This window comes from Aphelocoma coerulescens, chromosome 5 (genome assembly GCF_041296385.1).
Source record: "Aphelocoma coerulescens isolate FSJ_1873_10779 chromosome 5, UR_Acoe_1.0, whole genome shotgun sequence".
NCBI classification, from domain to species: Eukaryota; Metazoa; Chordata; class Aves; order Passeriformes; family Corvidae; genus Aphelocoma; species Aphelocoma coerulescens.
Window position 1 is genome coordinate 26,579,820 of NC_091019.1, and position 21,636 is coordinate 26,601,455.

A 21,636-nucleotide genomic window follows, 5' to 3' on the forward strand; every position below is an offset into this window, starting at 1 on the left:
AAGCACACTGAGTTGGCAGTGGCCCTCAGATTGTAACCAGAATGCTCCTCCCCTCCAATGTGCAATGCCTGGGATCCAACCTCTCACCATCCAGGTGGTCAGTGTGGAACCTCAACTGCATTGTGGACAACATCTACTTTTAATATTTCAAAGCTTGCTTTGTCTCTCTTCATCAGGAGATCCTTGGCTTGGGATTCTCCTAGTGAGAAATTTCCTCGTGTGAACCTGTAGAGGAAACTTACAGGAGTTGTTTGTTTGAGGGCTGCAGGAGAACATTTTCGGAGACATCAGCTCTAAATGGTTATTTCTACAGTTTTGGGCACATTGTTGTGAGGAACGTGGCAAAGATGGAGTGCAAACAATCTGACCTTTTTTGGTCCATATGAAGGACCTCACCTGGGCTTTTGTACCTGAGAAGTTTTAAAAAATAGTGGCAGTCATTCAAAATACTTGTTTTCACCTCAAAATGACAATATTTTGAACACTGTCTTCTGGGTTCTGTTTTCAGTACAGGCAGCCTGGCACTCTCATAGGGTACTGAACTAAACCTCTAAGACTCCATGGGTGGCAGATAAGTGTTGTTGTTAATTATATTAAATACAGGGAGAGGGGGAGGATGATGAACACCAGCTTGAAATGACTTGCTGATGTCTGTGAGTTTCTGTGAGAGATGTTAGCAGAACTGGAACTATAGAAGTGCTTTGAGCACTAGCCAGGAGACCACAGAAGCTGCCCAGGACACTTGCTGGGTATCCCAGAGCTAAGCCACATCAGCTTTATAAAGGACACAGCTTCATAAAGGGCTTTCAGACTAATGTGGAAAGCAATCTAAGGCTTAAATGGTCTTTAATGGTCTGATGCATCATCAGACATGAGGAATGATAACCACAAATCTTGTTATGAAATTTGTCATAAAATTTATTGTCAAATGTGTTTTCACAGCAAGACTCCACAATGTTTTCAGAAAGATTCTTTTCCCCATGCTGACAGCAGGGATGGGAGAAGAAGCTGTTAAATGCTGTGTTTCTTGAGACAACTTTTCTTGTCCTTAATGCAGAGCAAATCTGCAGCTTACTGGGAGATTGTCCCCAAAGGGTTGTCTCTCCATGCTCAGGAGAGCTTGAACATCCTGTTGTTTCCTATGTTTTCTCAGCCTTTACCTGGACTGCTTTGGCTCTTTGCTCTGCAAACCTCATTTTGATACTTTTAAAATATGGGATTTCCAACTGAAATGCAGCATTGCTTTCAAATTGCATGCTGATCAAGAAAAGAGACATAGCAAAGCGTGGGTATAGTGAGGTCCAGCCACTGAAAACTGGTGTGATTTTGCATTCAGAATTCTGCCCAGCCCTGACTGGTGTGAAAGTTAGACTGTGGAGTCCTGTTCCTCATAGGAGATCTAGTTTTATCACAATGTTTTGTTGTCTCTAAAAAGATTGACTAGACTTTCAAAATCAGAATTGCTGGGTTGGGTCAGACTTGTTTGTGCTTCTTTTGGATGGGAAGAGGAAGGTGCTCACCAGTCCATCTACAGATTGTTTTTTGTACTGATTTAAGGCCATGGGACCAGCTTGTGCCTTGATCATTCACTGATGCACTTGTAATTATTGCAGCCCCTCTGGTTTGAATTAGAAAAGGTTTTATGTCTTTAGTTTCTAAGTCCTGACTTCTAGTGGGTAAAATAACAGTGAAGCCTGAGTAAAAGAAAATTCATCAGCATCTGGAGTATTTCCATAGTTAAATTTGCTGCTTCAGTTTGGAGAGTCCTCACGATACCCTGTGAGTGCATGCCAGTTTTTATGTGTGTGTATGATTGATGGTGCTCCAGGTTTTGCCCCAGGCTATACCCAGGCCTCTTGCAAGCAATGCTGGTAGTGAAGTTTCCAGTGCTGCTGGAATGTGTTATTTAGATTACAACAGAGCTAAAAACCTGGACCACTTCACAATCAGAGACACAATCCTCTCCCCCCAAAGCTCACAAACCTTAAAACAAAGACTGCCTGGGGAGGCTCTCTGGCACTGTATTAAATATCCTTGACGAGAAAAGGTTTCTTACAATTGTGGCCTTCCTAATAGGCACCGTGGGTAGTATCAACACAAAGATATCTGTATTACATGGTTTGACCTGCTTTAACCTCAGCCAGTCTCCTGGAGATTTAGAAAATATCTGTTCCATACAAAGGTCTTGGCTTTCAGGCAAAGTAGAAGCAGTTTGTTTAGAGTCCCAGCTTTGTGAGAGGAGATGTTATACTTTTTGTGGGTGAAAGTCACCCCACTGAGGCTGTCTGAAAGCCTCTGGATCCATGTCATCAGCACGTAAGCTGCTGATTTTGTTTGCAAAAATAAATTACTCCCCAAGTACTGCACTGTGCTCAGGAAATAAGGATATTTGGGGAAAGAGGGTATATTGTTCATAGTGTTTCCTTTAGGGGAAAAAAGGTATGGTCTTTTAGCTTTTGGCTGTCGTGGAATGTTTGATTAAATCTTAATGAAAACTAGAACCCCAATTTTGCAGGTTTTTACATCCTTTAATTTCCCCCCACCCCCTCCCTTGGAGGAGTTTGTCTGCCAGCAATATAAGTGGGATTTAGATCAGCCTCTGAGCAGTTAAGTGGTAAGGAGATTTCTGTAAGGTTATTTGGTTCCACTGCCACACGTGGAAGGATGAGGTTATTGAGGGGGAATTATTACAAGTGGCAATGGAAGCGAGTTCCCCTATAGCGGCACCTCAGCAAGGTAAAGCTCCTGCCTCCTCAGGTCTCCCCAGCCCGTGTTCTCCTTGTTGCCCAGTTTTCCTGCAGTGTGAAACAGGTGCCTCCAGACCCCGGAGCGGGCTGTGCAGCCGTGTCCCAGGGGCGGTGTGACCCATCCGTGCTCGTGGCAGGGCCGTGGCAGGCGCAGCAGGACGGCTCCCTCGGGAGAGCTGCGCGGGGGCTGTCCCTGCTGCTTCGGGAACGCGGGTGAGGCGTCAGCACAGGAAGTTTAACTAGGTGCCTTTCATTCCTTAATTTCTGCAAGAGCTGAAGCTGCTTGCCTGGGCTGAAGGGCTGCCAGGCTCCCTGTGTCTGATGCGGGGAGAGGTGGCTGTGTTGCTATGGCACTGGAGGTGTCTCCAAGCCCCACGGCTCTGGCAGCTGAGACGGCTCCCAGCAGCATGTCCTAATTGTGGCTGTGCAGCAACAAAACAAATATTCAGAGATTTCCATAAAGCCTGTAATCAAAGGAGCATCCCTTGCTTTTTAATATGTGCTGAATGGGTTCATTTGTAAGCTTATTACGACTTCAGAGAGAGAAGCTATTAGGATGATCATTAGCTGCCTGTGCAAATAGCAAGGAAAACCATGGCATGTTCCAGAATAACCCCCTTTTAAAGGCCTGCACTTTCAAATGCATTAACAATAACCAGCCATGCAGTCTTTCATGGTTCCCATGCCCTGAGTAAGGACAGAAGAGAAAGGAGAAGGGGACAGTGAACTGCATGCTTTCAAAATAAGTTCAGATGGAGAGAAAAATGAGGTGTTAAGAGAGCAGCAAAATCACTAGCATGACAGTGTGTGTATTGATGCAATATCTGTTATCCATTGGGAAAGCAAAAGCAGCTGGGAGCCAGCCTTTGAGTCTTGGCTCATATCTCAGTCCCTCTACTCCTGCCATCTACGTATGAATTGTGCTTGGGGTCTTTTGTCTGCCTGGAACCTGATGGTTGCTGGAGCACTTAGATTATACATCTCATGGAGGAAGAGAGAACATTTAGAAACACGTATGCCAAGATTATGGGGTTTATTGACTCTCATTTATTTTCCTGCAGAACATCTGAAGCTCTCTTGTGGGCTGTGGCAATGGTTCTTTCTCTTAATCTGAAATCAAAAATAGCTGTAGCAAAAGATGTTGAATAGTTGGGCATTCGTACCTTAATTGGGACAGGTGTGGTTGAGATCAGTCACATTTTCCTTTCAAACCACATTAACTGCAATTTTATGTGTTAGAGTAAGTTAAAAGTGCTGATTACAGTGAAACTCAGTTTAGATTTGCACATGGAATATTTATGACATATGTATCAGTTTGACTATAAGCAGGGTAAATTGAACTTCAGGTTTGCCTCTCTTTCCTAGGTAATTTCTCATGTCTTTTGCTGCATTCAAGTTTTCCTGCACATATTGCACCTATAGCTTGTGAAATGTATGCATTTCCTATAATATCCTATTATGTTTAGAATCCATAACACTTTGGGATGCATTATTATTCTTCTTGTTAAAAAAATTAAAAGATGACCAGAAACAGATAAATAATGTCACTTCTCAGATTTCCAGAAATATTATTTTCTGGTTTATTTTGTACTACTGACATCCCTCATTTAAGATCTGCTTTTCTTAGAGGTTCTTTTTCCTAACCTTTGCTTTTCTAGACTGATTAAACCTGACTAAACTGACTGTTTTATTTTTATATCTGTGTAGTCTCTTAAATTGAACAGGGAATTTTGTTAGTTTTCTGGGGTTTTGGTCTGGTTTTGGTTTGGTGGGGGGGTTGGTTTGTTTGTTGGTATCTTTTTTTTGTTGTTTTCTTGTTGTTTTGGTATTTTGTTGGGGTTTGTTTTGTACAATATTTAATGCATTTAATGTTCTGTTTGGGATTTCTTTTTTAAAAGGAATTAAAGTTATTTCTTCCCCAATTAAATGATCCTAAACAGTGGGTTAGTTTTTCTACACCTCTGCCTTATGAAAGAACACTGAGAATAAACACAATAAAAAGAAGTTAACCTATTGATCTGCAGGTCCATTCTGTGTTAGAACAGATGATACAAGCAGAGATTTCAAATTCCCTTGCCTATGGCCCCTTGCCTCTGCCTCTGCTCAGACAGTCTGGGGCTTCTTTTTCTTGCTAAGGACATCAACATCATCATCTTTTTGATAGGATGAGGCCCTGTGGCTTATACTAATCCCTTTTGGTAACATCCTTACTTTAAAATAACTTTTGTTCTTTGCCTTGTTTCCCTGAAGCCTGCAAAGTATCAGGAAAATTCTTAAAATATTGAAAATCATGGTCTGAGGAGGACAAGGTTGCCACAGCAACTGTCCAGTGTTCCTGAGCTTTATTCCTGCATCTCTCAAAACCATCATGGATGCCACAAACTGCTGAGGCATTTGCTGCAAACAAAGCAGGGCTATAGGAAAAGAGAACAGAAAAGAGCACCGAGGAGCCACATGTTGTAAAGGTGAGATGTGTCAGGCTCAGGGAAAAAGTGGCAGGCATTTAGGCTTTGTGTTAAATCCCCTCAGCACCTGGAGCTGTGCAAGCGCATGGAGTGTTTTGACACTCGACAGTATCTGACATGACAGTGGCTAATGTCACTTGGCTTGTGCTGCAACCCCATGATCCACTCAGGAGGGTGACATTTATTCCATCCAGAAGAGAAATACTTTCAGAAATAGGAGGCCAAAGTTAGCTGCCTCCCTTTTGATTTGTTAAATAACAGCTTTCTGGGACAGAAGATGCCTGGCAAAGAGTGCAACTTGTCAGCCAGAAGTGATCAGCTTTTTCATGGGTTTGGGACTGGTCTCAGTACAGACCGGTGAGCAGAGAGCTATATTGGGGGTCAGGAGGCTTAGCACTTCCATTCCCCTTTTAGCCCTGGTTTTCTCATCTAATAAACAAAATTAATGTTTTTATATTATCAGTGCATGTCATCTCTGGGTCATCTGTTTAGAAAGGCAGACAATCGGTACCATATGGTTCCATTGTACTGCAGTTAATACAAGGGAAAATACACCTGTGAGCTATCTGAGGACTTTTTTTTTTTAGAGGAACAGAACTTAAAAGCATTGCAGGCTATATTTTGGTTCTGTATGCAGGATCTTCTTTTCTGAGACAGCTGGGGCCTGTGTGTGAGAAGCTGTATGAAAGAGCCAGATGTGATTACCTGTGGAACCTGGCTTGGGAAGGGGCCAAAGTGAGCAGGCAGTTCATGTTTCGAATGGTGCAGTGCACACATTTGCACCAGCTGAAGTGGAGCAGCCTGTGGCCCGAAGCCATGCTGGCACTTCAAACACATAATCTAGCACTTTTCAAAACGTTACAATATTTAGAATTGGTTCTGCTCTGGGACTTCTGAATTTCCATTCTGAATGTCTGTGCACGTGTGGGAGATTTTACCTCTGTATGATCTCATGTGTTCTATGCACACATTGTGCAAAGTTGCAAATATAAAACAGAGGGTAAGAGTTGTGTTAGTAGTTTCGTTGCAGAGCTGGCATTATTTATATGAAAATTTAGAGGGTTCAGTCCAGCCCTCTTTTTCCTCCTGTGTGAGACTGATGTGCTCTTATGCACACAGACTTTTGGTGGCAGAAATGTGCTTTTGTTAAAAGCAATCAGGATGAGATGGGACCCAGTTGCTCTGCTTGTGTAGGAAACTTAGGGTAGTTTTGGAGGCAGCTCCGATTCATTTAAACACTGTCACAAGCCTCATATGGTTTTAGTGTTATAAAAGCCAATCAGGTTACTGTTTGAAGGTATAAGATGCCCCTAAGGGCTTTGCTCACTCAACTGTGCTGAGGAATTAAATGCTCTGAGGCAGTGCAGCAGCCTCATTCACTCCAGTGTTGCAAGGCAAGGCAGTCATCACTGGTAAATGGGCCCATGTTACAGTGACATTAGCATTTTAATGCAACTAAAGAGGAGGTAGATTGACTGTAATTTAGTATCCAGTTGCATGGCCTTGTGCAGGTCTCATGGCTGCTCCACAGGGGCCGATTACAGTTACACAGTGCACTTTGAGACCTAATTGGATTTACGTGTGGTAATGTAGTTGTGTCATAGCAACGATTCTGCTGCACAAGTGCTATGAAATTCCAGAACAATTAGTTATTTATGTAGGAGCAATAGTTACAGGATAACACACGGGGCTGACCTTGTGCCAAGGTCCAGTTCTAAAGCAAAAAGTGTTTCACTTTTTTTCTGATGCCATTGCAAGGAAATGAAATTATTCTGATCCTGCTTCCACAGAGATGTTTCTCCTCACCCTTCACCGTGAAAACACTGACTTGATGTAGAGATCCAGCAGGACATGACTTCTGTCTTCAGCTTCTCCTTTGAATATATGGGCTGGCATGTGTTTAAGTGTCTCTCAACCCTGCAAATGTGGTGAGCACAGGGGTCTGGCAGTACTTAGAAGCCCTTGCGAAGCAAGACACTTGTAAGGGGTTCATCTGGTGACCCTTCCTGATCTAGTCAACATGCAGGAGGCTGGATTTCTCACAAAGACAGGCCCTGCTTCTCCATCCTGCACACTCCACTCATTTCTTGTTTCAGTTGCTGCCTTTTGTCTGTATCAGACTCTCTCTGCTCCATCTCTCTTTGCTCTGGAGCTCCAGCTGTCTTTCTTGCAGCATGATACCAGCAGGAGGATCGTGTTTAGATGCTTTTCCTTCATCAAACCCTGCTCCTCAAAGGGCTGCAATGTGAAGAGAAGCCAAAGCCAAGGAGAGTTGATGTGGTGGCTGTGGACAATGTACCAGCCACAGCTGGCCAGCCCAAGGATGAGGCTTGGCCTCAGCTGTTGCTCCAGCTTCTACTGTGTTTCCTCAATGACTGTAATTAAAGGCATCAGCTTGCTGGAGTCACAATTAGGCATGGTGAGTTTGCACTTTGTGCAATTCTCCCTAATGACAAAATCGTAGCTATTAACCAAAGAGAATCTGTTTGGCAGGGACTTCCTCCCCTTTAAGGCCACAGAGTAAGGTGGAACATTGCTGCTGTTTGGCACCAAATGCAGTCTTTCATCCCTTCTGACACACTACCTGCTGGTACCTACTGAAGCATTTAAACTCTTCTTCTCTGGGGTGCTGTAATTTCTTTAAAATATTGTGACTTATGATGGATAAAAAAATAAAATTTCTCTCCCAGGCAGACCTCTGAGGGCTTGTAGGGATGTAATTATATGCAGACACAGTAGGAGCAGGAATCCTATTATTCTGGTTATTTTCTTAATGACAGGTTTGTATAGCACAGTGTCATCTCTGCGTTAAAGTTAGAGCCATCTTCTCTTGGCAGCATCTCTCCTAAGACAGTGGCATTACAGGACAGGACAGCTGAAGAAATTGTCTCTCAATCACACATGCAAAACACAGGATGAAGTGTCCCTACACACCAAAGAAACAGCTATAAAGGTCAGCGTGGGCACTGGGCTCTGAGTGCCAAACAGGGTCTCTGCTGTGAGGCACTGTCCCTTGTCCTAGCTGTACTCTCTCCAGAGCCCTCTTCAGATGTGCTGAACCTGCTGCAGCCATCTCCCGGCCAGTCACACAGCACCCTCTGAACTTTGACACTGGTGGAAAAGCTGTACTGATCCAGGGCAGCCCTTGTACCCAGCATTGCAATGTAGGGCAGTTCAGCCACTGCCCGGCTCCTGCCTTCAGCACTTCACAGCACAGACAGGTGGATTGGCAAGAGATGTTTGTACACTCTGGATTTCAAAGGGGAAGCTATCACTGCTCTTCATCTAGAGATGTAGGTTTTCAGTGACAGAGGAAGGACATTAAACGTGAAGGATTAATGCAAAACCAAAGGTCTATGAATATTCATTTATGTTTTATATTGTAATAGTTTCAGCCACCTTGAAACTCCTTGTTCGCTTCCTGCCAACAACAAAGGATAGACTTTTACTCACAGAAGTCTTAATGGGAGGCAATTTTCAAAGGTGCATTTACAAATGTTTGTGGGCAACATGTTAAATGCAGCCACTCCAGAAATCATGATGGAATGCTGGCAGTGAGAGAGCAGGGAGAGACCCAGGTGACTTATCTGGTGCCTCACAGGGAAGCAGCAGCTCCAGCAAAGCTGCGAGTATGCCAAAACCATTTGTGAAGCACAAGTGAGTGAGTTACAGTGCTGAGCCCTGTGTGAGTATTGTGATCTTATGGCATGTTGTGCTCTTTGAAGAGTTAAAGACTACCCCTTCCCCACAGCCCTGCAATACAGGCTTGGGGCTGTGTCAGATAGGTGGGAAAAGCAATCTGGGAGAGGGTGTCCTGAGAAAGCAAGAGTCAAACCTCTGTGCCTTGCACCTTAGTCTGTAGTCTCACCTCACCTTTGCCTACTCAAGAGCTGTCATTAGCATCGTGTGGGCAGAAATTAAAACATACTGAGAAAATTCTGATTGTTAGCTTGAGGGCAGTGGCAGTGGGCACCTGAGTCCCTCTGCCTGCACCATTATATCTAATGCTTTTGGGTGGACAGGGCTGTGGCTTTGCTGTTCCTCTCTGTCGTTGCTTCCCAGGCAGTGACAATGAGGCAAAGGAAATAGTTTGCTCAACTTGGCATGACAGCTGGCTGGAAGAATGAGGGATAGCACCCAACATTTCATGCTGCTGCTCCTAATGGCTGCGCTTCCCAAAGGTGCATTCCATCTTCCTTCCTGCCCTTTCCATTTTCCCAGCAAATGGGCTGTAAAGTCACAGCAGATTAAAGTTTGTCTAAACCTCCTATAAAATACTGAAGGTGCAGCTGGTATTAATCTAGTCCTCTTGTGGTATGAAGTGCATGTGTAATGGGACTATAGATTTACGTGTGGTCTGTGGGCATTTAAAACACCCCAAAGATTGTTAAAGAGATTCTGAGGAATTGAATCCCTTGCTGGGTATTAAAAGCTCTTCATTAATGCTAATGTACACTAAATTAAGGTGGCAATTAGGCTGAGCATATTCATCAGGATGGTGTGTTTTAATAAACTGTGTATTTAACATGATTGCATTTTATTGACTTCTTCAGTAATTGCATATTTTTCTCTTACAGGACAAGCTTGGATAGAGGGAGATACATGGGACACACAGACAATTAAACACTGGAAGACACACTGTGCCTCAAGTCCCAAGATTAGCAAAGGTGAGTGCTGTTAATGGGTTGCTCTTTCTGTATGCCAGGTACTTTCTCTGTACCTCTGTCAGGGCAGGTTAAGGGTGCCCTAAAGGTTAAGCTATGGTGTGCTGGAGGGGGTAAGAAAAACACAGCTCATCTGCCACCGCATCACCAGCAAGGTACTGCAGAAAGTCATCCTTCCTTATGAAACTCCTTATGAAACTGCCCTTAATCTCTGTTGTATCTAGAGGAGCAGACTGTGTGAAAATAATACTCTGAGAGGATTTTCTGGAAGGCCCTTCCTGTTAGATATGTTCTCTTAGGAGATCCCACCACTTTGGTTTAAAGTTGAGCACTGCTTGCAGACAGTGAACACAGAAATCCTCTTATGGGAGATGTACTTGGGAAGGAAGACAAGCATGCTGAGCCAAGTCTCCACACCTGCAAGCCGAAGGGTGGCCTGCCACACTGCTGGGGAGAGGACACCATGGAGCAATGCCAAGTGGTGGTGATCCTTTGCCACTGGTATGGCTTAGAGCTTCAGGGATATTTCCAGTGACGTTGTATCTGGGAGAGGGTCTAGAAATCAATACATTTACTTGAAGGAGAATTTAGTCCTTATTTTTTAATACCTTTAAAGGCTGCCTGGCATTGGTTCTGGAGAACTTCAAACACATCTTCTGCTTTTACTTGGTACATCGTGAATGATTATGAAAGTAGGTGTGAATCGACATAATTTGCTCCTCAAACCACAGGCTAATATTTTGTAGGAAGTACTGCAGAACTCGTTTTTAGGTTTTACAGGAAGCAACAGTTCAGCATCAGTTCAGTGGACAAGTTCTTCATGCATGTTGACAGCAAAGGGATATTTATGCTGAAAGAAGTTAGACACGGATCATATGATAGAAGAGTAGTGACTGAAAAAGTGATCTGCATGAGGGTTGGGCAAGAGGACCTGTAGACATCTCTCTCAATCTCAGTTATTCTGTGTTTTCTATCATGTATTTGAGATGGGAAGACTGTGACGAGCAGTTGGGCAATCTGTCTGAATTTATGTGCTGAAACAAGAATTGTCTGCAGTGACATGTTAGGGATGGGCAAGGAAAATGGTTCACACACTTGTTTTCAGTAGAGGGTAGTAGTGATAAGATACGGAAGACGTGAGGGTTGAGACTGGTGAAGATAAGGTGCTCCTGACAGTTCTGAAAGACTAGCACATCCATGAGATGCTCCTGTTCCATTTGCCACCAGGTAACTCAGACACACCTTGGGCAGCTGTTTTGAAAAATCTTTTCACCAAGGAAAATCATCAAACACTGGAAGAGGTGTCCAGGGAGACTGGGGAATCTCAGTCCTTGGAGATATTCTAAACTTAACTAATGTGACCCTAAGCAGTGTGCTCTAACTTCGAAGTTGGATCAGATTTGGAATTGGCCCAGGTTGGGGGCAGTGGATTCTTGTACTAAGTGACATCCAGAGATCCTGTCCAACCTAAGTTTTTCAGTGATTCCATCTTCAAAGCAAAGCTAAAGGAGCAGCCACAGTTGAATCTGTGGGTTTCAATCCAGTGTTACAGGGAAATGGGGTTGAGGGAAATGTCAGTGGTAGCAAAGAGAAAATTGGAAGCTTTTCTGAGGGGTGTGGTTGAGCAGCTGTCTTTAGAAACGTGAAGTTCAAGGCAGCTGCAAGGCATGCAAAGCAAATGACAGAAGGAAGGAAGTGGCTGGAGAGCAAAAAAATGCATTGCCTTAAAAAAGTAGACTTTATTCCTAACTGATTACAGCAGCTGGGCTGTGTTTCCTGGCTACACTGCTGGGGACTTTTAGCCTCCCCATCACTTTGCAAGATAAAATTCACGGGGGATATAGGGGAGAGAGAAATGTAGAATAATGTGCTTAAGAAAAAGCTGAACATTTATAGCTACATTTCAGACAAAAACAAATGCATCTCATATGTCTCAGAGGTCTGAGATGGGACAAGCCAGGGAGAGCATCTGTCAGCCGCTGTCTTCTGCAGTTCTGACTGTTAATGTTTGCTTAGCATTAAATATCTCCTGCAGAGATGAATTTAATCTCTCACAGATTTGGGGCCTGGAGGAGGGGAGTGAAGATATTTTTAAAAGGTAGATTAAGGCATATGCATTCAGTTTTTATCACACTAGTATCAGTGTGTAGTAGGAGTAACTCAGATGATTTGCTTTTTGTGTGTATGGCTTAAAAAGAAAAGTAGAAGGAAAGCCCATCTCTGTGGGTCAGGATTGTCCCCTTATGTCAGTTATTTTAGCCATGAAGCCTGTCATCAGGGACTCCAGGTACCTTCAGCTAATTAGCAAGGCAGTAGTTGGCACAAATGCATTCATAATTATGTTATTTGTAACTCATATTATCTGCATTTTGCTTGCATTGTTTGTAAATAGCATTACTTACATACTCTTCAAAGTCTGGAGCACCGCCGCAGATACGAGCTAGATGGTAAGATATGCTAGAGTGCCCAAGCTCTGACACCAAACGTTTTAAGTGCCTCATAAGAGATCAGATCATGCTTTTGGTTGATTTGCCCTGTTTGAATCAGTGCAGTCATAGGATCCAAAGAGTGGCCTTGCCTGTGCTGTTTGGAAAGCTGGATAGCCAGCAGAAACCTGTGTGTTGTGCTGGTATGTGTGGGTCTCTCCAAGTTCTAAGTTCCAGCAGTGCAACAGTTGCTCAGAGCTCCTGTTTCTCAGATCAGGTCAGTGGGCTGGCATTTTCTGGAAGCTTGCATTGAGTTCTTCTGATGTGGAAACTCTGATATGCTTTGTTCTTGGCTTTACTAGCCCAGACCTCACATTATTGCCCCCGAGTTTCATCTGCACATCCTGAGCGGAAGAATTTTGGAATCTGAAAGCCCCAGTGGGTGTGGTCTTGAGCTGAAGCACAGTGCAATGAGTAGGGCTGCACTTTGTTGTTGTGTGTGAAGTGTGATGGGTTTAGAAATTACAAATCTGAGCCTAGTACCACTCCTGGGGACGATTTTGTGCCCAATCAAAGCAGAAGGGAGCCCTAAAGCTGAGTGTGCCTGTGTCTGTGCTACTCCCAGGTTATTGTGACTGACTGATTCTTTGGGACAGTGAAGTTTTCAGGATCTTATTGCTCAATGGATTTACAATTTCCCTTCCCTGCTTATGCCGAGAAGACATTTTAACAAACTGAGTGGATGGGCAGGCAGGAGCAATGCAAAGAATCATAGCCTATGTTTGTCTTTGAAAATAAAAGTAGACTTGTACTCAGCTCATGTAAATCAGAGCAGTTCCAAGGGAGCTTGCTCGCCTTACAGAGGGAGCAGTCCCAGACATGGAAAGGAAAGTAAGGCAGGAATGTGATTTATCAACACTACAAAGCAGCAAGACAGTGTTATGCTTAGGAACTGCTGCTTCTTGGACCACAGGCATTGTCTTTCGTGTGGATGACTGTAGTGGGGTGTGTGAATGATGTATAGTGGCACAATAAGGCTAAATTCTTGTGTTTTGTTCTTTTTATTTTGACAAAGGCTGCTGTAATATGGATCACACAGGTGGGTGCTCAAGGCAGCAGGAGTTTGAAATTTCTGAGATAACTTTAAGACTTCGGCTAATATACTAAGATTTAGCCATCCTTTGTTTCATTGGAGCGTGAATTTTGGAGTTTCATTCAGTGAATTTTTAGTGTGGTGATGGGAACACCTAGGTGATACTAATTGTGGGACTCTTGAAATTGCAGTATCCCACTGATCTGTCTGTATTTTCATATCCCTCTCTAGTGTCCAACTCATGTGTTAGTGGACCTGAAGGCTCACCTTTCCCATGAAACTGAAGAATTCCCTGCCCAGCTCCTCACCCTTCTGGACTTTAAGAACTCTTTTCTTCATGAGACTTGCAAATATGGCTTTAAACAGTGTCAGGAAGCTGTGGGCATTTCTTGCAGGCCCACATCAGAGCTCTGTGCAGTCATGGTGTTGTCTTTGAATCTCTCTGGGCAGAACAGTTATGTATCATAGGTATAAGAAAATAAACTTTATAAAGAAAAAATATTGCTGTCGTTCTCAGGTTTAGATTCAGGTTTGTGTTTCTCCAGAAGCAAGGTGGATCTTCTCAGGATTTCTCTAGCAAAAGGGGTTCCCTGGGTAGTACCAGCCAGCAGAGGCACGCTGTTATCCTGCCCCAGGTACAGGCAGATGCAGAGGGAAAGCAACTGCATGTCCACATGAGCTTCTGTGTCACACCATTTGTCTCAGCCTGTCTTGTCACTAAGAAGGAATTGATTTGACTTTAAATCAAGTGAAAGCATTGCACCAAACACACACTGTGTAACAAAAATCTGGTTCTTACCTCAGGCAGCCCCGTGCTGGGAGCACTGCCTGCCACGGGTTTTCTCAGCTCTTTGGCTAAAGCAGAGCAGTTCCTATGGTCACAGGGGAAAGCACCTCATGAGGCTCTACAGCACTCACAGATTTTGTGGTTTAACAGAAACAATGGAGTGAAAGGCAGTTTTATTTCTGGCCTGGTGAAAATCTCGGATAATTTCAGTTTTTTAAGTGAATTAAATGGACTTTGCTAACATAGCATATCATTAGCTGCAGGTCTGTTTAGAGAATAGCATTTGCAGTGGAGAAAGGGAATGAAATGCATTAAGAAGCATGTGGGCTTTGGGAAGGCTCATCTGTGGAGCCAAGCAAACCTGTGCCTCAGTGTTTGCAAATGTACAGATCCATCTATGCACTGTGCCATGACTGCATTGTTTTCTGTTTCAGTGGAAGTTTTACTATTTCATGTATTTATTCGTCAGTCCCTCTAGGGTACTTGGTGATATAATGGCATATTAGGAAACATAGACACTTCATTAAACAGCAAGCAGGAACCTTCCTCCAGTGTAGACTCACCTGGTCAGGATTTATTGCTGGTGTTCCAATGAAAGCATTCCCCAAGCAGTTGTCTAAATCAAACATTGAGTTACAGAACTGGTTAAGACTCCTTAGCAATTTTTCCTGGCCTCAAAAGCTTTCCAATGTTGATCTATGGGTTCCTCTTGCAAAAGACCTGTGCAGGGTGGGGCATAGAGCAGCAGGACTTCATTGGCACGGGAAAATCTCACACTCATGGCAAGCAGGTGTTGTGCCCCAGGCTGAGTAACCATGCGAGGACAGCCTCCTTGGGCCCTGCCATGTCCATGCACTGCTGTCATTCCAAGGCCAAATGTCTTCAAGTTTCCCTGAAGCTGTTGTCCATGTTTGTGTGGCATTCATTCTGTAGAGGAAGCTTGTATGAAGATAGCTGTCCCAGACACTTTTTGTGCATCTTCTAACTGGGTACAGCTTGTTCTGGCTCCTGTTTCAATATAACCTTTTCTCAGTGCGAAATAGACAGGTACATTCAGTGATTCTTAGACTTGACAAGCTTTAAGGAGTGGGGGAAAAAAATTCTTCATGTGCAGAGGGATATCTTTTCCCCAGTATCTCACTCTGACAGCAAAGCTAGACCTTTCCTCTCCTGCAACCTTCCCCTTTACTTTTGTGTTTGCCTTCAAACCTTAAAGAATGCAAAGGGACCTAGCAGAAGTCATTATCTCTTACTAGCCTGCACTGTGTTGCCTGTTAGGGTAAGGAAAGAGCTCTTTTGCATAATGAACTCCACAGGGCCTTGGGGGAAATACAAATAGATTGGAGATAGGATTGTGTCATTCCAATAAAAATGGGTGTGCTGTTGTTTTGCAGGAAGAATTGGACAAAGGACCCTGAAGACCATGGAGGGAGACTGTCTGAGCTGCATGAAATACCTGATGTTTCTTTTTAATTTCTTTATATTTGTAAGTATTTGGAATTCACTTTCTTTTCTGGATCCCCCTGTTTCCAGCAGCCTGCTGTTCCCCAGCAGGATAGACTACAGTGTGGCAAAGTTGCCACGATACAGAATATCCCCTCTGCTTTTCACTAGCAATCACTGAGTGTTTTGCAGCATCCATAGATGCTCAGACATTCAGCAAGGCAGCACAAGTGGTCACTGTTGTCTGAGTTATTGCTGTCCTTGACAGGGGAAACCACAGGGAAAGCTGTAACTAATGGTGCTCATGGTTTATCCTTGAATGGCAGAAGAAATTGTTTTCTAGTCCTGAGTGCCCTGCTGAGGTTTTCACTCAGAAGTAGTAATTTTCCTACCACATGTGGAGTCATTCTTAGTTGTTCTCGTTTTTGAAAGGAAGGATGGGAGTGCCCAGCCACCCTGGCATCTGTGGCAGGTATGGTTCATGCTAGCCCCTTCACCGGGCTGTCCTCTACAGATGTGGCAGCAGATCAAGACTGTCTCTCTGCAGTAGGGAGAGTAAACAGTTGGTAGAGTGATGTGCCAAGAAAGAAAGGTGCTTTTGCTGCAAATGATTCATTTATTGAGCAAGAGATACAAACAGCAGCATGTCAGAAGTCACCTGCACAGCAGGGAACATATGCCTTGGAGAAACACAAATTCTCCAACTTAACACCTTTGATCGAAAGATAGCAATGAATCCCATTTTTCTGCAAGTTGTTTTATGTTGACCTATCTCCCTCTCTCTCCTTTCCTTGTGCTGTGACAGCTGGGAGGAGCATGCCTGCTGGGACTGGGAATCTGGGTCATTGTGGATCCCACAGGTTTTCGAGAGATAGTGGCTGCCAACCCCCTGCTCTTCACAGGAGCGTACATCATGCTGGCCATGGGAGCAATGCTCTTCCTGCTGGGCTTCCTTGGCTGCTGCGGTGCCATCCGTGAGAACAAATGCCTCCTGCTCTTTGTAAGTGTCCTTGCAATTTCTGTTGGCCCTCTGGTGCTTCCCAAGAGTAGTGGTGACTGGATAGATGATGTTGTGATAAGTGCAGGAATGGGTGCCTGTTGTTGTAGCCATTATTCCTTTAGATAGTAAGTAGGCTTAGGATACCTTTGCACACCGCTAGAAATACAGGTAATTTGCTTTTTCACCTATATGGATTTGAGCCCAGTCTGGGAGTGTATTTTAACTTTTTTAAGCTTTCATTCTAATTGACCTCATTTGGTTGTTTGGGCTTTTTCTACATTTATAAAGTGACTAAAATCAGTCCTTTCTTGGGTACTCAAAACCCCCTATTCCACTTGTAGATTCATTCCTCAGGGGTTCACAACAAAGCAGAGGGAACACTGGAGCACAGCTCCTGTGCAATGGAGCCCCCCCATGCCAGCAGAAATGCCCAGCTCAGAACTGCATCATTGCAGTCATTGCTGCTGTCAATAGCTGGTCACTTCCTGATACAGCCTACTCTGCTCCTGAAATGAACCAGATTTGTTTCCTTTGGACAAATTTTCCCCTGAATGACAGGATTAAATTTCAGCCCATGCTGGTCATCAATACCACTTACTTTAGCTCATACAAAGAGCTAAAGTAAGTCACTTTTGCCCTTGTCCCCCCACTCCTCCCAAGTTCTGATACTGCAGGATTTCTGGCCATTATCTCCTACTGGAAGGCATTGCCAGTTATGTATTGAAAGACACAGACCATTAGTTTTCTTTTTCTTTTATTTTTGTGAAATGTGACCATTTGTTTCTCCCAATGGGTCTGGTTGCACTTTGGGATTGTTTGTGGGTTTTGATTTGGTTTTGTTGTTTTTTTTTTTTTCCTTTTTTAAAATATTGGTCTTACTGCATTTTGTTAGGATTGCATCCTGCACAGCTGCTTCATGGTTCAGAAAAGGCTTGTCTATAAACAGGACAGGAAAGTCTTTCTTGGATGTAAACCCATGTTTTCCTAGAGATGAGCATTGCTTCACTGGGATAAATTCTCTCTGGCCCTTGGCTCCCATGTGCCTTGAGGTCATAGCCTGCAAATGAGAGCCCTTTAGGGGAAGCCGCTGTGGGTTTGATTTCTAGTGATTCATCTCAGAAGTAAATCAGAAAAACAATTGTGTCACCTGCAAAGTCCGTGGAGATCTGCCCAGAGAAACCTAATAAAATGAAAAGGATCAGACCCAGTGAGCCTGAGGTTACTTCAGAGCCTGTCCTTGTCAGATTAAGAAACTAAAAGTGAAATCTGATGAGAAATGTTGTTGTAAGTGAATGGGAGAGTAATATTTTCAGTCTGGACCGTGTCTGCTTCATACAGACTGGTGACTTGGCTGGAGAAAGGGAGCTCTGGGCCATGTTCTTTCCTGATTTAACATCAGTTACAGGTTTGAATGTTTATCCATGTGTTTTAGTTATACTCCAGCACACTCAATTTTGTGGTTATTACTCTTCTTACTCCTAGAGATAGTTCTGAGCCTTGCTGCTTTATTTATTTATCTTTATTATTATTTTATTTTGAATGAAATGTGAGAAAAATGTGGACTGGAAGTAATATCCTAGACTAGGAGAAACTCTAAAAGTAATTACTGGATAAGGAATTATTGTTCCATTTTGATCAGTCAGGTCTTCAAGGGCTTTTGGTATCAGCACCAACTCTGCTAAACAGCCAGCCATCTCACATGAAGCAGTGTGAAGCACTTGGATGAGGACCTGTGCTGATATACCAAGGGAGAACAAACATGTTGCTAAATTCTTTTTTGGGGCCACACCAGCTGATGTTAAAATCAGCTGATCTTAAAACATCTGTGAAACCCAAAGTCTGATAGGAGTAAGTTTTAGACATTGAATAGGCAAAAGATTCATGACTGTATGGCAGGGAGACTGGGAACACTTGCAAAACAGAGAGTGTAAGTCTTTGTGGGGGTGGTACCTGGGGAGAAATTGCTAGATCAAATCAAGTCCACTTACAAAGTTGTTAAAGAATTGATGAGCCAGAGAGCTTCTTGAGTGAGATTTCACAGTGATGCATAATGTATGCCTGAAGCTTTTAGTCCAAATGTAAACAGAAGATAGAAGGGACAAGAAAGATGCATGTTCTCTAGGTTCTGGTTTCAGTGTTTGCAAGGACTTTTATTTTTCATTAAGCTGCTTGTCTCTTGGTAAACAATAACCCCATCACTGTGGAACCTAACATGTTGCATTAAGCACAAGGCTGTGAAGTATTTCTAGATTTCCTGGCATTTGGACCTGGCTCACAAAAAAAAGGAACAAACAGTGGCCTGCAAATAAGACGTTGAATAACTTGTCCTAAAGGTCCTCTGACTGCAAAACAACACGGTAAAAATCAGAATCCAAAGTACTGTTGAACATACAACATTGCACCAAGGGACTGAATTCAGCTTTGTTGGAAGAACAGCCCATGTTAGCTTCATTTGGCTTAGTTTCAAATACAGACATCGTGTTTTTCACTCCTGTAAAATGGATGTAGTAGCCCCTCAAACTTCTCAGCATGAAAATGCACATCCTTTGAGCTAAAGGCAGTTGCTGGTCTTTTTGGAACAGCAGTTCTGAAACTGGAACACTGGATGAGTTACGAAAAATAAACACGAACCATTAATTTGTGGAAACTTCTGATAAACCACTTCTGTGAAAACTTCTATAACCATCACCTGGAGCTGAGGCAAGATTTTTGACCAATATGAGAGACTCCATTTCTTGGGATGTTCACCTTGGATGTGGGGAGTATCTGTGTTCAAATGTCAGGTATCAAGCTTGAATTTGAATGTGAGGTTACTGTGTCCCATGCATTAACCAGCTGGGTCCGTTGTGCTCTCACATATTAGTAATCAATTTAATTTTTGGAAGGAAAACACAGTTAAGCAGATTTTGTCTCTCCTTCAAATGCAGAATGGGAGCAAGTTCTGAAACACTGATGATCCATCTTTTTCTCATCAACCCTAATGGCTGCTTGTGGGTTTTTTCTATTGTAACTTACAAATCTGTAATTCAGAGAGCACAATATAAGTGTAAATCAGTTTGGGAATGATAATGAAGCTTATCACGGATAATCTGGGAACAACTGCTTCCACTTCTGCGCAGAGCAGACCTGTGCTGCTGCTCGGGTGAACATGTGTCTCCCAGTAATCAGTAAATGAAATGCAATTAGTAGGGTGATGGGATTAATCACTTGATCACCACCTTAGACCTCAGTGACTATGCTGAGATCCCTTGATGGATGATGATGTGAATTTGCAAAGCGTCGTTCATTCTCATCACTTGTTCTTTGCCCTCCTGTGGTGAAATTAAAACAGTCTCTGAGCAGGAAAAAAAAAAAAAAAGAAGCCACACAGAAAACTCCAGCAGTAAGAATAAATTAGAGAGTTAACTAGTTCAGCAAAATCAAGCAACAGCATGCTCTTAGAAACAAAAATCTCTACTCATCTGGCTTTTCTTGTTTTGTCATTTGAGCCCAGGCTCCTTTTCGTTTCAACTGCAGAAGCAGGAAGACAAATGTGATAGGGTGGTGTATGTGCTTTTCCAGTGGGGAAAAATCACTTACAGCTCTGATAATTGACAATAAAACAACATTTTGCCCATTCCAAGCAGGTAGTTTGAATTCTCTCTCCATTATTGAGGTGCACAATGCACAGCCTTTCAGACACTGTTTGTTGCTTGGGGATCACAATAGTACTTCTGGCCCTGTCTGCCTGTTTTGTGTTTCAGAAAGACCTTCTATAAGCCTCTCTCACACACACAACAAAAAAACAACAAAAACCAAATTCATCCAGACTTCTCTTGTGTTTATTTTTACTTGCTGTTTCATCTACTTTTATTAATAACATGTACCAAGTTCATTACCCTCCACATGATGTGGTCTTACACAGTTCTCCATTCACTTTTGCCTTTCTCACACAATGCCAAAATCTGAGTTAATGTCTTAATATTTACTCAGTTCTGTAAAATCATCCCAGAGTCTGTGGGCTAATTCTTGGGTTGTTTGAATTTCAGACAGGCTGATTCAGAAAATAATTTTCTCTTTATGGAGATAAGAACGTAAAAAATGTCCACCTAGTTCAGACTTAGGGTTTCTCAAGCCCGCTATTTTGTCTACAAGAATGGAAATAAATGCCACTTTGGGAGAGAGTGGGAATCTAGCCACTTTCTGCTCCATTCCTATAGCTGTTGCTCAGCACCAGCATTCGTTGTTTTAAGGATGTTAAAAGGCAGGTCCCTGTCTGTTCTTTTTACTGTTTCATATGGACTGAAGCAGCATCAAATTAGCATGAGGCATCAGTGTAACTGAGAATTGGTCACAAGAACAGGTGGAATCTGAATCAGAGCCTGCAGGAGTCCCATCACTCATCCTGGGCTGGAAACACTCCCGAGTGCCTGAGTGCTCTGGGTAGACAAGGTCCCAGGAACAGCACCCTACAGAAGGATTTCAGCCTCTGGGGATGAGACCTCTTGAGTTCATCTGATTTACTTCTGTGGGGTGGGGGGGTGAAGGCACGGTGGGTCACTTGGGCTTGGTAACATCACCGAAACAAGGTGCTTCTAGTAAGACTGAAAACCAAACTTTTAGATTGAAGCAGCAGAATGTTGCAAAGGCAACAGGACGAAATACAGTTCCAGCTTAGACTGAACAGCCAGGTGCCTCTCTGTTGTACTTTCCTTCCCTTTTCCTAAAATTATGATGACACAAGTGTAAGGGTAAGGGTTTTACTTCAACCTGGATGTCTGTTTCCCTTTTACTATCACTTAATCTGCAGACTGTGCTTTCTGTCAAGTCTGCAGCATGCCCTTATCTTAAGGATGTGAACATGCACACTTTGGATACCATACAAGACAGGGATGATACTTGAATAATTAAATTAAATTAAATTATTATGGTGTGTTATCAACTTTCTGTAGAGGTCCTGTGTGGTTAGTACTTAACTCAGTGCAACCCCATTGTGTGGAGGGGGATATTAACCAAGGCTAATTTTGTCCTG

The 21,636-nt window shown here is 43.2% G+C and overlaps 1 protein-coding gene across 10 annotated transcripts in view; it reads left to right on the top strand.

Annotated features, from left to right (window-relative positions):
* The window catches only part of TSPAN18 (tetraspanin 18), a 131,058-nt gene that overhangs the window by 94,108 nt on the left and 15,314 nt on the right, over positions 1 to 21,636 (top strand). For 9 of the 10 annotated variants that reach the window (XM_069017186.1, XM_069017189.1, XM_069017184.1 and 6 more), the window contains 3 exons: positions 9,790 to 9,879; positions 15,577 to 15,668; positions 16,431 to 16,625. In XM_069017186.1, coding sequence (XP_068873287.1) covers positions 15,606 to 15,668; positions 16,431 to 16,625 — 258 coding nt within the window. In that variant the 5' untranslated portion in view covers positions 9,790 to 9,879; positions 15,577 to 15,605. Of the gene's footprint in view, positions 1 to 7,003; positions 7,141 to 9,789; positions 9,880 to 15,576; positions 15,669 to 16,430; positions 16,626 to 21,636 lie in introns of those variants that run through there. The other variant, XM_069017183.1, reaches the window with a different exon arrangement.